The sequence below is a fragment of the Hyaena hyaena genome, unplaced genomic scaffold (assembly GCF_003009895.1).
Source record: "Hyaena hyaena isolate Hyena2069 unplaced genomic scaffold, ASM300989v1 scaffold_397, whole genome shotgun sequence".
NCBI classification, from domain to species: Eukaryota; Metazoa; Chordata; class Mammalia; order Carnivora; family Hyaenidae; genus Hyaena; species Hyaena hyaena.
The window spans coordinates 1,342,814-1,358,138 of NW_024081028.1; the positions used below are offsets into that span (position 1 = coordinate 1,342,814).

The following is a 15,325-nucleotide window of genomic DNA, read 5'->3' on the forward strand; positions in this document are numbered from 1 at the left end:
TGAGCTGAAACCAGAAGTCAGATGCTTAACCAACTGAACCACCCAGGTGCCCTAAGATATTATTTTTCAGAATAAGATCAGCCAGGGGCACCTGGGTGGCTCAGTCGGTTAAGAATCCAACTCTTGATTTTGGCTCAGGTCAACGATCTCACAGTTTGTGAGATCAAGCTCCATGTCAGGCTCTATGCTGACAGAGCAGAGCCTGCTTAGGATTCTCTGTCTCTGTCTCTCTGTCTCTGTCTCTGTCTCTCTCTCTCTCTCTGACCCTCCCCCACTCATGCTCTCTCTCAAATAAGTAAACATTTTTTTAAAAGAAGCTCAGCTAACCATTTTTATTAAATTTTATTTAATATTTATTTTTGAGGGAGAGTGCGTGTGCACAAGAATAGTGGGGGAGGGGAGGGGGAGGCAAAAAGAGATGGGGACAGAGGATCCAAAGCAGATTCTGGGCTGACAGAAGGGAGCCGGATGCAGGGCTCAAAATCAGGAACCGTGAGATCATGACCCGAGCCAAGTTGGATGTTTAACCAACTGAGCCACCCACATACCCCAGTTAAAGTACTTTTGAACACTGTTCTGATTCCATAGAAGTTGTGCTCTCTGAGGATTTGAATCATTGGAATTCACTAAATTAAGTAATCTCTGATATTTACTGGAAGGAGAAAATTGAGTACAGAGAAGATACATATTATAGTGCTTCACAGATTTTGAAAGAAGATGGTGTGCTGTTGCCAAGGCACTTCATGTCTCCTGTGGCTAAATCTCAATCACTTAAAAAAAAAGTTACAAGTTAACAGTCTTCTGTTTCATGCTTTCTTCCCACATTTAAAAAAATGTCTTCCTTCATTGTCTATATCTCTAGTGTCCTTTAAAACCCACGAGAATGCTGAATGGATACTTAGGTTCTTTAACTGTGAAGAGAAAGAGCAGCCACCTGAGGAACACCACAACTAGACACATGCCAGTCAAGATCATATTCCTTCTCTTCGTAATATTCATACGAGATGTGGCTGCTTTGGCTAAGAGCACCATTCCCAGGGGAATGCACCTATTAAATAGGGAAATGATGCCTATTTCTGCCATAGATACCTCTGTATGAGGTTACCTCTGCACATACAGGGCTCTATATATGTCCACCTAAGACCAGGTATCATCATGATCACAAAACACAGAGCATAAAGCTGCCTACAAGGTTTTGTTAAAAATAAATTTCTTGGGGCGCCTGGGTGGCTTAGTCAGTTAAGCGTCCGACTTTTGCTTAGGTCATGATCTCACGGTTCGTGGGTTCGAGCCCCGCGTCGGGCTCTGTGCTGACTGCCAGCTCAGAGCCTGGAGCCTGTTTCAGAGTCTGTGACTCCCTCTCTCTCTGACCCTCCCCTGCTCACGCTGTCTCTCTCTCTCTCTCTCTCCTAGAAATAAATAAAACATTTAAAAAAATTAAAAAATAAATAAATTTCTTAATTCATTTCAGTAAACACACAAGTCCTCCCAAAGGAGGCAAAAATATCCCTTTCTTGGAGGGGTCATGATAATTTGTGGGCTGCCTGACTCCGATGTTGGCCTTTCTTAGAAGTTCTTTCAGCAACCCAGGCAGCCACTTGCTCAGCTGGGATACCCCTTCCCTCCAAATGGTAAATGTCATCTGACATAATTTCCTCTCAGCAGAAAGGTGGACACTTAGAACTGACATGAGCTGGAGCATCTGGAAGGCCTCAGGGCTTTCATCATAATCCATCATCCCCCAAAAAATACCTTACTGTTGAATGCACTGGAGTGCTGCCAGGAATGTGCCAAGATCTGAAATTCTTCAGTACTTCTGCTTATTTCACATGATCTAAACTGCAGAGGGGTAAACATCACAATAACAGAGTGGTTTCCTGGTGTATCTAGTACAAAATGATAGAACATAGCATCACTCATTCTTATCACTCCATTTTTCTTGGTCCAATCCATCAGCTGCCTGACCTTTTCTGCTAATATCATCTTTCTTTGGCCAGGATGGACAGGAACCTTATGAGTCACGAACACCAAGGCTACCACCATAGTCAGAGATACACGCCAAAGCCAACACCATTCTGCCATGTTTGTTTACTTCTTTCTATTACAAAATGTTTCAAAACATAAACTAAAATTTCTTAATTTCTTCCAGCAATTAGTCTGTCCAATACCTATTTTTCCCTGTCTTCTTTAATCCTAGTAAAAGAGCAATATCACAAAGTCCCATGCATGTCTGGTTTGTGAGCCATATATTAGAGTTTAGAAAATATTCTGTGGGGAAAAAAATATATTCTACGGTCAGGAAGTTTGGGAAATGTTCTAGCCTCAGTCTTCCTCAAGCACTCCAAACTCACATCTCTAACTGCCTGTGAAAACGGGGATAGTGCCTGCCTCCCCTATTAGTTGTCAGTATTAAATGTCAACATTTCCCAAGGCCTAGAACAGTACTGGTATGGTTGAATTCTTTTGCCTTCTCTTAAAAAAAAAAAAAAAAAAAGTTGGATTTTGAAATTGCCTGGATGGCTTAGTCGATTAAGCCTCGGACTTTGGCTCAGGTCATGATTTGATGGTTGGTGAGTTCAAACCCTGCATGCGACTCTCTGCTGTCATCATGGAGCCTGCTTCAGAGCTTCTGTTCCCTGTCTCTTTCTGCCCACCCCCAACTCGCACGCATGCTCCCTGTCTCTCTCAAAAATACAAATAAGCATTAAAAAAAAGACTGGATTTTTGTAATATATAGAATTGGTTTTATTATTATTTTGAGAGACAGAGAGTGCGCGGGGAAGGGACAAAGAGAGGGAAAAAGAATCCCAAGCAGGGGCTGCATCGTCAGTGCAGAACCTTGATTTAGGGCTCAAACCTAGGTAGGACCAAACGGGGAGATCATGACCTGAGCTGAAATCAAGAGTCAGAGCTTAACCTACTGGGCCAACCAGGCGCTCCTCTAGAATTGTGGAATCACTATATTGTACAACTGAAACTAATAGAACACTGGATGTTAACTATCCTGGAACTAAAAGACCTAAAACAAAAAAAAATGGCTGGATTTCGAGCTTTGCTTCTAACACCATAGTTACCTCTCCCAGGGATGCGACCTCTCCAAGTACAAGCATCATTCCATCTCTGCCATCAAGCAGAGGGATGCAATTCTTGGGCAATCCAGGACGAAAAGAATGTGTGTCAATAATGTGTGTTAACATAATAATTAATTATATTAATATATAGTATATAATTTTTGGAAGCTACCTGCTGGGGATTGAGCCTGAGCTGGAGATTACATTTTTATGTACTGTGTGTTTATGTGTGTATACTGCATATATATACTGTATATATTATGTATTATAAAATATGTATATATTTTTACCATGTCGATGCATAACTTTTATCAAAATATAAATGTTTAACGTGTAAATGGAGTAAACGGGATATTCGATGCCCTCCTCTCGACACCGCCCACGCCCCCACGACCCCCGCGGCCCCCCACTGTCCTGGACCCGGCGAGCCTTCCGCCCCGCGGAGCCGCCCGGCGACGGCCAACCAAACAGCCGGCGGAGGTCAGGCGAGCGCCGAGGGCGGGTGCCTAGCAACCGGGGGCGCCGAACAGAGGCGCTTGCGACGCGAGGAGGAAGTGCGACAGGGGCTGGAGGTGAGAGGACTCGCCGAGCGGGGCGGGTGGGCTCTCCCTAAGCCGAGCACCCTCCCTCTCCCCCGCCTCCTCCTTTCTCGGCGCCTGCGCCAGTATATCGATTCAAATCAAAGATGAACGTCGGGAGCGGGGGGGGGGGGGGGGAGGGCAGAGAGGGCTGGGCTGGGACCTAGATGGACCCCAGTTCCTCCCAATGGGAGCCCTCACATACCCTCCCTTCCTCCTCCCACAAAAGGCGGAGGGGAGGAGGTGGAGCCATCCTTCCCCCCACACACACACAACTCCCCAGCACCAACCTGTGTCCTCTGCAAAACTAGCTCCTCCTCTCCTTGGATGGAGAGCAGGGCTTCTCCTCTTAGAGCCCCAGGGTCCTGGCCCCAAAGCTGGGGCGAAAAAAACAAAGAAAGTTCCACTACACTGGGTTGTTGGAAGTGGGGGTGGAACCTGGATTAAGGGCTATTTTCTCTGCTAACTGCCCTCCCTCCTCCAGCCTCAGGAAGGACTTGGCAACACACACACACACACACACACACACACACACACACACACACACGGATTCCATTGTCCCCTTTCACCATTTTCCAGGACCCGCGGGGTCCAGGAGTTTGTGCCTGTGGATGGACGGGTGGGAGGAAACTTGGTGAACGCCTCCCACAAAGCTAGTAGAGTCAGGGCTGTCCCCAGGTAGGCTTCCCGCAGGAAGCGGTCTTGCACGAGATGGACAGAAAGAAGCACATCCTTTGGAGGGGACTTTTGATCCAGAACAGGATCTCCTGAGTGGTCTCCTGCAGCCTCGTTTTCCTTCGCCAGCAGAGGTGGGCGATCGGAACAGGCCTAGGGTGTTCTGACCCTTCGGTCCCAGCACCATGGCCACGCTGAGCGTCAAGCCCAGTCAACGATTCCAGTTGCCCGACTGGCACACCAATGGCTACCTGTTGTCCACCAATGCCGAGCGGCAGCGAGATGCTTCACACCAGATCCGCCAGGAGGCCCGGGTCCTCCGCAATGAGACCAACAACCAGGTTGGAGGCCAGAGCCTAGTTTGGTGGGCGAAGGGAGAGCCCCAACCCTACACCCTCTTTGTCTTTGTCTCTTCCAGACCATTTGGGATGAACATGACAATAGGACTCGGCTGGCAGAGAGGATTGATACTGTCAACCGTTGGAAGGAGACGCTGGACAAGTGTCTGACAGATTTAGATGCTGAGATCGATGCCCTAACACAGGCAGGGAGCCAGGGCAGGGTGCCAGGGGACCCTGCCGCAAGGACCTCCCCACCCTCCCCACTTTGGGATCCATGCACCTTTGATGGGGGTATTGGGCGGCATGTCTGTCTGAGTCACCTACTGGCCCCTCTGCTAAGGTGGAAATGAGAGCTACTTCCCCGTGGATGTCCCACTAGCGTCCTGTGTCCCCCCTTCTAGATGAAAGAGTCAACAGAGCAAAACCTGCAGGCCAAGAACCTGCCTCTGGATGTGGCAATCGAGTGCCTGACCCTGCGGGACAGTCGGCGCGACATTGATGTGGTGAAGGATCCTGTGGAGGAAGAGCTGCACAAAGAGGTGGAGGTCATTGATGCCACCAAGAAGGCCTTGCAACAAAAGATTAGCCAGGCCTTCGAGAAGCTCTGGTAAGGGAGCCGTCTCATTCCCATATTCACCTGCACTTGAAGGCTGTGTGTCTTCCGTGAGAAGTGTGTATTGTGGGTAATGAGCAGCTGGCTTTCAGGCTGCCTCCTGCCCCTGCTGTGTCCCTGGCAGAAACCACTCGCTGATTTTATTGCCGCTTCCAGCACCTGGACACGGTCTCAGAATGCTTCCCACGACCCTGCTGCCATCACCAACAGATGGGAAGCATGAGAGATGAAGCCTATTTGCCACCACCCCCAAGGACCTTCTTGTGCGCATGTGTGTGTGAGCCCCCGTGGCTGTAGCTGCATGCATGTGTCCCCGTGAGTGTGTGCCAGCATGTGGGTGTCACCGATTTGTCCGTAGGGAGCTCTTCCAGCTGTGCTGGTCTTTGTCTCTGTTGCAGCAGCTCCACTGTCAGCCCAGCTGGCCCAGCCCTCATGTCCCTTCAGTACAATGGGGGCTATGTCCTGGGACCTTGGGGGGAGGGTTCCTGATTGAGTCTGGCCCTTCCCCAGCCTCCTGCAGGAAGTCCGACAGCAGCTCAACTCTGACCACCGGGACAAAATGGAGACGTTGGACATTGACAGAGGCTGCCTCTCTCTCAACCTCAAGTCCCCCAACATCTCTCTGAAGATTAATCCCACACGTGTCCCCAATGGGTAAGAAGTGTTTCCCCCAGTTTCTTCTCCCCACTTCACAAGGCCATACTCTTACGACTCGGTGTCTCCTACTACCCGCAGCTCCTCTACCCTCCAGCAGTGGGATGACTTCAGCCAGTTCAACAAGGACCGGGCAGAGGCTGAGATGAAAGAAGCGATCGAGCTGAGGGAGGCCATCGCCCTAACTATTGCCAAGGTGCCTGGCCACTCCCCATACCCTGCTCTCCCACGGCCAGTTGGTGGCCCACTTGTTCCCTGTGGCCATCCCCTTACCTGAGCAATTTCCTCAATGGCCATGAGCTTACAGCCTCCCCTTGCCCTGCCTCCCGTCCTTCAGACCAACAATGAACTTGAAGCCCAGAGGGTCGCAACAGAATTTGCCTTCAGGAAGAGGCTGCGGGAGATGGAGAAAGTGTACAGCGAGCTCCGGTGGCAGGAGAAGAATGTGAGCTTCCTCTGCTTAGTCCCCGGGGCCCGGACATCCTGCCGTGGGACGAGAGCCCACAGGAAGCCCTGGGGGCGGGGTGCACCACGGTGGGTTCAGCGGGTGGAGACCAGTCACCCTGTCCCTGCAGACCTTGGACGAGATCGCCGAGCTGCAGGAGGACATCCGGCACCTGGAGGAGGATCTGCGCAGAAAGTTACAGAGCCTGAAGCTATGCCATACCCGACTGGAGTCCAGAACTTACCGGCCCAATGTGGAGCTCTGCCGGGACCAGGTGCGCAGGCTCCTCAGTGAGACACGGGGTCCCTGCCAAGGCTTCCTCAGGACTCCCCACCCCAGCACATGTTCCTGGTGGAGCAGGGGTGCTGGTGGAGGGCAACACCCAAACTCAAGGAGAATACACTGACCTGGGCCTCCCAACCCACTCCCCCTCTCTAGGCACAGTACGGCCTCACGGATGAGGTTCACCAGTTAGAGGCAACCATCGCTGCCCTGAAACAGAAGCTGGCGCAAGCACAGTAAGTCTGCGGAGTGGGCAGCAGGGGGAGGCAGACCCCTTCCACCCACGGGGCCTTTGCTGCCTTCTGGCTTCCTCGAAGTCTTCCTGACGGAAGGCCAGAGAGCTCTGCTCCCAGTGCCACTCAGGGGTGATGGGCTGATCATGCCTCCTCCCTAGGGACGCGCTGGACGCCCTCTACAAGCACCTGGCCAGGCTGCAGGCTGACATCGCCTGCAAGGCCAACTCCATGCTGTTGGACACCAAGTGCATGGACACCCGTCGGAAGCTGACTGTGCCTGCTGAGAAGTTTGTGCCTGAGGTGGACACCTTCAGCCGGACCACAAACCGCACCCTGAGTCCACTCAAAAGCTGCCAGCTGGAGCTGGTCTAGTGTTGGGGGGCCGAGGGTCAGATGGGAGATGGAAGGAGGGAGGTGGGTGGAGAGAATGAATCGAATAAATGTGGTACTCAGTCCAGATGCTCTTCTGGTGCGGCTGCATGTGGCCAGCAGGGAGCGAGAGGCCTCCCAACCCTCCTGTGTGTGGAAGAGCAAAGATGAGGAACGTCATCCCCACAAGCTCCTTGCTCTCACTCTGATGCCTTCCCTCCTCCGTCCTCAGGGAAGCCCTCTCTGGACTAGGCCAGCATCCCCTGGGCTCTAGCGGCGGCATGACTGCTCACCCGCTTTTCTCCAGCTGGACCCTTGTCTGCCCTCCTGATGCCTAGGAGAGGCCCGAGGTGGGGGGCTGTGGGAGGTGGGGGGACAGGCCTGAGGGAGCCAAGAGCTGGGACAGCCCCGGGGAGGGCTGGGATTGAGGGGGCCCAGAGCAAGGCTTCCTTAAAGCAGGCCACGGGAGCGAGGAGGGGGAGGGGGGATGGAGACAGTGGCCTGAAGGGCTGCCATGGTCCGCTGCTCTGGCTCAGTGCCCTCCTCTCAGGGACCCTTTAGTGGCGGGGCCCGCCCCGTCTGTGACATTTACAGGAGAATGGGCCTAAACACGGAGGCCAGGCCCAAACCAGTGATGTCTGACGCCAGAGCTGCGTCTCCGGGCCGCTGGGCGGCGCTGTGGGCGCGGAGAGACGCCGAGGCTCCGGGCCGCTGGGCGGCGCTGTGGGGCTGGCGGGAAGCGTTGCCCTGGGGCGCGCGCCGGCCGTACCGGAAGTGGCGACTGCTCCGCGCGGATGGCGGTGGCGGCGGCGGCGGCGATGACGGCGGCTGGCTGCGCGGGGGCTGGGGCGGCCCGCTCCCTCTCTCGCTTCCGAGGCTGCCTGGCTGGCGCGCTGCTCGGGGACTGCGTGGGCTCCGTGTACGAGGCGCACGATACCGTCACTCTGACGTCAGTCCTGCGTCACGTCCAGAGCCTGGAGCCGGACCCGGGCTCGCCGGGGAGCGCGCGGACAGGTGGGCGGGGCCGGGAGCACGTGAGGCCGCGGAGGCCGGGGGTCCGCGGGGTCCTCGGGCCGGGAGGGACGGGGATCGGAGGTAAGGCCACGCGGGTCTGGATGAGCCACAGGCCGCTCGGACTCAGCGCGTCGGCGTTCGAGGCCCAGCTTCGCACGTCTCGCCCCAGATCGCGGTCTGGCAGCACCATCCTTTCTGCCTTGCAAGCCGGAAACCCAGGTGTTCTCCTGCATTGCGCCTTGTCCAGTGTCCACGCCGCTGCCGATTTTGCCCGTTCTACCCAGTTCTCCCGAATCACATTCTCCAGCCATCAGGGAGCGTTCTCGGAAACACATGTGACGGGGGCGTCTGCCGCAGGAAGCTCTCTAGGGATCTCCCCTTACCCTCAGAATAGAACCAGATTCTGTAGCGTGCCCTACCGAGCCGGCCCTCGCCTGACTCTCCAGTGTCACCTTCTACCGCCCTTGGCCTTGCGTTCTGCCCTCAGCTCCTCTCACCCCAGCTTGCTGTAGCCCAGGCGTCGGCAGTGCTGCGCCACGTGTATCAAGTCTGGCTCGCCTCCACTGCTCTCCTTGTGCTCTCAGGTCCTCGCCCAGGCCTCTGACCAGCATCAGGTCTGAGGTCAAGGGGAGGATGATTTTCGGAGAGCATGTAGAATAGTAAGCAAAAGGGGGTCATACTCAGAACCCTGAAGGACCAAAAGGAACTAGAGAGAGAAACGGCTTGATGGGACTTCAAGCGGGGGGCATGGGTGTCAGCAGTACCCCCGGAGAATTGCATGACACTAGTCAGTGGTGTCATGCTACAGAGAGGTTCAGAAGAACGAAGTCTGGTTTCGAAAAGCCTTTTCAGTAGATGGGGAGCCTGGGTGGCTTAGTTGGTTAAGCGTCCAACTTGAGAGTTTGTCGGTTGGAGCCCCGCATTGGGCTCTGTGCTGACAGCTCAGAGCCTGGAGCCTGCTTCAGATTCTGTGTCTCCCTCTCTGACCCTCTCCGGCTTGTTTTCTCTGTCTATGTCTGTCTGTCTCTCTCTGTGAGAAATAAAAAAATAAACATTAAAAAGAAAGCATTTTCAGTAGAACGTTGAAACCTGGAAGTTAGATTTCAGGGGGTTTAGGAAGAAGTAGAGGAAGAAATAGAGTGAGGTCTGGAATGATGGGAAACAGCCAGGAGCCATGGTTGAGGCAAAGATAAGATGGAGGGAAGGTTTCGCATTTCATCTTTGGTTTGATGCTAAGATGAAGGGAAAACATTTTAGGTTGGCAGGTGTTTTAGGACCTTTTGGATGCAAGTAGCGGAAAACTCAGAACCACCTAAGCGAGAAGAGAATTCATTGGGTGACATAACTGCGAAGTCCAGAGGTAGGTCTGGCTTCGTGCAGAGCTGAAATCCAGGAGCTCAGGTCACGTCCTCAAGACCCAGCTCCTCTCATTCAGATCCACATTCTTCCGCGTTGGCTTCGCTTGCTCTGGCCGACCCTCCCCGTGGGGTGCCCTCAGCAGCCCTAGCAGAGGAAGAGTCTGTCTGCAGCAGCCCCAGCAGATGTCCCAGACTGCGTCTTCTTGGTCTGGCTTGGCCCTCTTTCCATCCCTGAACAAAGGCGTAGGGTGTGCTGTTTGAGGAGGCTACTGGTGGGGTGAACCTTCTACCCGAATCAAGCGGGCTGAGGATGGTAGAGAAGTGGGTCCCTGAGGAAGGGAAGGGTGCAGGAACCACACAAAGGGAGAATGGGTGTTGCTGCGCCACACAGGGAGGGGTTGAGGGGCCAGGAGAGAAGGGGAAGAACAAGTCCCCTGAGGGGCTGGGCTGGGTGGACGAGAAGAGAGACTCACTTGGTCAAGGGGTAACGAAAGAGTGTGGCTGTGGGCAAGAAGCCTGTTGACCGTTCTTCCTTGTGAAGCCAGGATGGGAGCCTCCTAAGAGCAAAGAGGAGAAAGTGAGGCAGGGGGGCTTGCGATACACAGAGAGGAGTGGGGCTTGGGGCTCACAAGAAAGTGTGCTTCCTTCTCTGTAGCCCTCTGCCTGCAGTATAACCAAGTCCCAGTCCCTTGCTGGCTCACAGCCTACTTGGGACATCTTCATATAACCGGTGTTGCTGAGTCAGATGTGCCAGAGCAGTGCTTCCGGCACCAGCACCGATGAGGAGGAGGAGGAGGTGGTGGAGGAGCGGGGCGGGTGGAGGGAGGCTCGGCCGGGGCCCCAGAGTTGGCCCTGGGGCTCTGGAGGGGTGCAGGGGGATGTAAGAGATGCGGAGGGAAGGGCTACAGGGAAGGGATGCCAAGGCAGTGAATCTGGCTTAATCCTGAAAGCGACAGACAGGCATTTTGAGCAGGAGAGTGAGTTGAAGAAAGTGATGGTCTGCTTTGAGAAAGAATTTTCTGGCTGCACACATAGGCTGGGTTGGAGGGTGGGGTTGGAGCAGGAGAGCTACAGTCAGGGCAGGTGGGAGGGAGCAGATTTTCCTTGAGAAGTCAGCAGGTCATAACTGACTCAGAATAAGCAATTGCTGAAAATCCCAGGGCCTGCAGCTCAGGAAACTGGGTGGGAGTGAGAGACTTACTTCTGGCATCTTGGCATCTTTGAACTGGCAAATAAGAGTGGGCGGCCAGGGGCGCCTGGCTCAGTCAGTAGAGTATGGACTCTTGATCTTAGGGTCATGACTTTAAGCCCCACACTGGACATAGAGCTTACTTTAAAAGGGGGGTGGAGGGGCGCCTGGGTGGCTTAGTCGGTTAAGCGTCCGACTTTCGCTTGGGTCATGATCTCACGGTTCGTGGGTTTGAGCCCCGCGTCGGGCTCTGTGCTGACTACCAGTTCAGAGCCTGGAGCCTATTTTCAGTCTGTGACTCCCTCTCTCTCTGACCCTCCCCTGCTCACACTGTCTCTCTCTCTCTCTCCTAAAAATAAATTAAAAAAAACATTTAAAAAAAATAAAAGGGGGGTGGAGCGGGCAGGAGGCCAAAGCCACCACCTTCAACCCCTGCAGTGTGGTCTCACCCCCACCCCGCCCTGTCCCTGCAGAAGCATTGTACTACACAGACGACACAGCCATGGCCAGGGCCCTCGTGCAGTCTCTGCTGGCCAAGGAGGCCTTCGACGAGGTGGACATGGCTCACAGGTGAGAGGGCGGAGCCCAGGGTGAGGCAACGCAGGTGGGCAGAATAACTGTGCTGCTTGACCAGAGCGGTGTCGTCAGTGCATGCTGGGCCCCCACCTGAGCAGGACGCTGTGATGCTGCCGCGCCTTCCCAAGCCAGAGGTGACAGCCCTGCTGGGACAGGCACCTCGGGTCCCTAATGCCTCCTCTTTTCCTGGCAGCTGGAGTTCTCTCCCAGCCCTGACAGGCATCGTTTCGTTCCTCATCCCGTCTCCATTCCGTCCCCTAGATTTGCTCAGGAGTACAAGAAAGACCCTGACCGGGGCTACGGCGCCGGAGTAGTCACTGTCTTCAAGAAGCTCCTGAGCCCCAAGTGCCGTGACGTCTTCGAGCCTGCCCGGGCCCAGTTTAATGGGAAAGGCTCCTACGGCAACGGGGGTGCCATGCGGGTGGCCGGCATCTCGCTGGCCTACAGCAGCGTCCAGGACGTGCAGAAGGTAATCCAGGCGGGCTGGCTGCCGGGCTCTCCCCCGCCACCCCTCTTCTCTGCAGGTCTGGTTCTGTGACAGCGTCTTTTGCCTCTGCTGCCTCTGCCCTAGTTTGCCCGGCTCTCGGCCCAGCTGACACACGCCTCCTCCCTGGGCTACAATGGTGCCATCCTGCAGGCCTTGGCCGTGCACCTGGCTTTGCAGGGGGAGTCATCCAGTGAGCACTTCCTCCAGCAACTCCTGGGCCACATGGAAGAGCTGGAGAGTGACGCCCAGTCTGTCTCGGATGCCAGGGAGTGAGTATATGGGGTGGAGGCCGGCTGGATATTTACGGGTGTGCGTGCGTGGCGGGGTCCTCTGGCATGGCCATAGTTTTAAGTTCATTTATTTATTTTAAGAGAGAGAGAGAGAGCGCGCACAGTCATATGTGCGAGCAGGAGGGAGAGAGAATCCCAAGCAGGTTCTGAGCTGTCAGCGCAGAGCCCAACACAGGGCTTGATCTCATGAATCGTGAGATCATGACCTGAGCCAAAATCAAGAGTCAGACGCTGGGGCGCCTGGGTGGCCTAGGCAGTTAAGCGTCCAGCTCTTGATTTCGGCTCAGGTCATGATCTCACAGTTTGTGAGGTCGAGCCCTACGTTGGGCTCTGCGCTGATATCGTGGGTCCTACTTGGGATTCTCTCTCTCCTTCTCTCTCTGCCCCTCCCCTGCTCACGCTCTCTTTCTCACTCTCTCTCAAAATAAATAAATATTTTTTTAAATCCTCACATACTTAAAAAAGAGGGGCGCCTGGGTGGTTCATTCGGTTAAGCATCCCACTTCAGCTCAGGCCATGATCTCAAGGTTCACGAGTTTGAGCCCCACATTGGGCTCACTGCTGTCAGCGCAGAGCCTGCTTCAGTTCTCTGTCTCCCTCTCTCTCTGCCCCTCCACCACCTCCTCCCTCTCAATCTTTCTGAATAAACATTAAAAAAAAAAAAAAAAGAATTGGATGCTTAACCAACTGAGCCACCCAGGCGCCCCTGAAACCTCCCTTCTTTAACTGCAGATTCTTAGGAGGAGGGTGAAGAGCCCCTTTGCCTTGACTCTGCTTCGAGGCTCTTAGAATACCAGAGGAATAAAAAAGACCCACTTCTTGTCAGAAATCTGTGCTGGGTGTCAGCCTGATCACATCCTGCCTTGCCCTCCCACACCCCTTCCCCTGCCTTCCATCTCTACCCTCCTCCTGGCTCCGGCCTCACTGAAATCTCACCCCTGCCCCACAGGTTGGGCATGGAAGAACGTCCCTACTCCAGCCGACTGAAGAAGATCGGAGCCCTTCTAGAGCAGGACTCCGTGTCCAGAGAGGAGGTGGTGTCTGAGCTAGGTGGGTAGGCCCCCCCACTGCATCCGTCATCCTCACGGCTAGGCCTGGTCGTGGGGCAAGACGGGACCCTGGCGGCGTGCCCGCGCTCGTGGTTTTGCCTGGGGCTGCTGTGACAGCAGAGCCAGCTCTGTGCAGGCCCCATGTGGGGTTGTAAGCACAGCACCTTCCTGCTCTGGGGCTCCTCTAGGGCCGTAGCAGCTTCAGCCTTACAGATAAATGTCCCCAGAAATGGCAGGTGGCTACTGGTTTGGACAGTGGGTGTTGATAACCAATGCTTCCTTACACGGCTCTCGCCCTGTGTTCTGGGCACCGTGCAGGACTTCACCTGTGGCCCTGTGAAAGTCTCGGACTTCATTCCCTCTCTGCCTGAGGTGTCAAATCCCAGAAACAGGAATCTTAGCCATTAGGGAACTTTCCTTTTTTTTTTTTTTTTTTTTAACAAGGGTTTCTTTTTTTTTTTTTAACTTTTTTTTTTAATGTTTTATTTATCTCTGAGAGAGAGAAAGAGAGACATCGTGAGGAGGGGAGGGTCAGAGAGAGCAGGAGATACAGAATCTGAAGACAGGCTCCAGGCTCTGAGCTAGCCGTCAGCACAGAGCCCAACGCGGGGCTCGAACCCATGAACCGTGAGATCATGACCTGAGCCGAAGTCGGATGCTTAACTGAGCCACCCAGGCGCCCCTCCTTTTTTTTTTTTTTTTTTTATGTTTTTTATTTATTTCTGAGAGAGAGGAGAGAGAGAGAAAGAGCATGAGCAGGGGATGGTCAGAGAGAAAGGGAGATACAGAATCTGAAACAGGCTCCAGGCTCTGAGCTGGCTGTCAGCACAGAGCCCGAGGTGGGGCTCGAACCCATGAACCGGGAGATCATGACCTGAGCCGAAGTCAGACCCTTAACTGACTGAGCCACCCATGTACCCAATGGGAACTTTCCTGATCCCATGGCTAGCAGGAGGGAGAGCCAGAATTTGAGCCTGGGTAGTCTAATTCTAGAGCCCATGGTCTGAATCACGGCCCGGCTTGAAGCTGAGAGTATTCGCTTGGGGTGAGTGACCAGAAGAAGCCTGGAGACATAGAGAGGGGGTGAGTGCCATGTCTCCATACGTTGGTTTCCCTACAGGGAATGGCATTGCTGCCTTTGAATCTGTGCCCACTGCCATCTACTGCTTCCTGCGCTGCATGGAGCCTGACCCCGAGATTCCCTCTGCTTTCAACAGTCTCCAAAGGACTCTTATCTACTCCATCTCCCTGGGGGGCGACACAGACACCATTGCCACCATGGCTGGGGCCATTGCCGGGGCCTACTATGGGATGGAACAGGTGCCAGAGAGCTGGCAGCAAAGCTGCGAGGGCTACGAGGAGACAGACGTCCTGGCCCAGAGCCTGCACCGGCTCTTCCAGAAGAGTCTGTGAGGGCCACAGCTGCTGGGGCTCCGCTGTGTCCAGCAGGACCAACTACAGTTCAGATTGGAAACCCAGAGGCTCCCCAGGGGCGCGGGTGGCTGCCTCCATCATCCTGCCCTGTGGGCAGAGCACACCGCTGGGGTGGGGCCTCTGGGGGAGGCCACAGCACCATGAGCATGGGGGGCCGGTGCCTCCACGAAGCCCGGGCTCCGGCTCCCTGCAGAGCCTCAGGCAAGCCTGGCGCCTCGGGCACGTGGGAGGGATCCAGGCAGCTCTGATCTTGGAAGGGTATTTGTGGCATTTTCCTTTATTATCTAAGACATGGGGTTGGGAGGGGGCCAGAAATGATGAGCAATAGCATCATTTCTCCGTGTTGGGATTTAGCCAGTTTCCCAGAGAACACGTCTTTGGGCCGAGCCCCGGGCAGTGAGTTTACAGGGTCGGGAAGCCCGCACTTGGGCCCAGCTGATGTAGATGCCTGGCCCTCGACTGCCATGGGGCTTAGTAACAGCTTCCAGCAGAACTCCCAGCAATAAACAGTTGTTGGTAAATCCTGCCACTGGTTGCCAAATCTCTCCTGTGCCCTGAATGGATTCTCTTCCACCCCACCCTTGACCTTCTCAAGCCTGGTGCCTCTTTATCGGCTCTGCCAGGAGCCAGGAACACAAGGCTGCTGGGGTGTCAGGCAGGCCCC

General features: G+C 54.5%; 2 protein-coding genes across 4 annotated transcripts; both read left to right on the forward strand.

Moving 5' to 3' along the window:
- The first annotated feature begins 3,584 nt into the window (after positions 1-3,584).
- Positions 3,585-7,352, forward strand: TEKT2 (tektin 2). Of its 2 annotated transcripts, none has more exons than XM_039251687.1 (10): positions 3,585-3,643; positions 4,457-4,665; positions 4,743-4,868; positions 5,067-5,272; positions 5,789-5,932; positions 6,014-6,128; positions 6,270-6,377; positions 6,508-6,651; positions 6,816-6,895; positions 7,054-7,352. In XM_039251687.1, exons 2-10 carry the CDS (start codon positions 4,510-4,512, stop codon positions 7,265-7,267), a joined length of 1,293 nt encoding a protein of 430 aa, XP_039107618.1. In that variant the 5' UTR covers positions 3,585-3,643; positions 4,457-4,509; the 3' UTR covers positions 7,268-7,352. The 2 variants fall into 2 exon arrangements, with proteins under 2 accessions (XP_039107618.1, XP_039107619.1); XM_039251688.1 differs by having other exon boundaries at positions 3,606-3,643; positions 4,454-4,665.
- A 679-nt stretch (positions 7,353-8,031) lies between these two features.
- ADPRS (ADP-ribosylserine hydrolase) lies at positions 8,032-15,190 on the forward strand. Of its 2 annotated transcripts, none has more exons than XM_039251754.1 (6): positions 8,032-8,278; positions 11,299-11,395; positions 11,663-11,870; positions 11,973-12,157; positions 13,128-13,228; positions 14,445-15,190. In XM_039251754.1, exons 1-6 carry the CDS (start codon positions 8,059-8,061, stop codon positions 14,987-14,989), a joined length of 1,356 nt encoding a protein of 451 aa, XP_039107685.1. In that variant the 5' UTR covers positions 8,032-8,058; the 3' UTR covers positions 14,990-15,190. The 2 variants fall into 2 exon arrangements, with proteins under 2 accessions (XP_039107685.1, XP_039107686.1); XM_039251755.1 differs by having other exon boundaries at positions 8,033-8,278; positions 14,348-14,738.
- Positions 15,191-15,325: the final 135 nt, after the last annotated feature.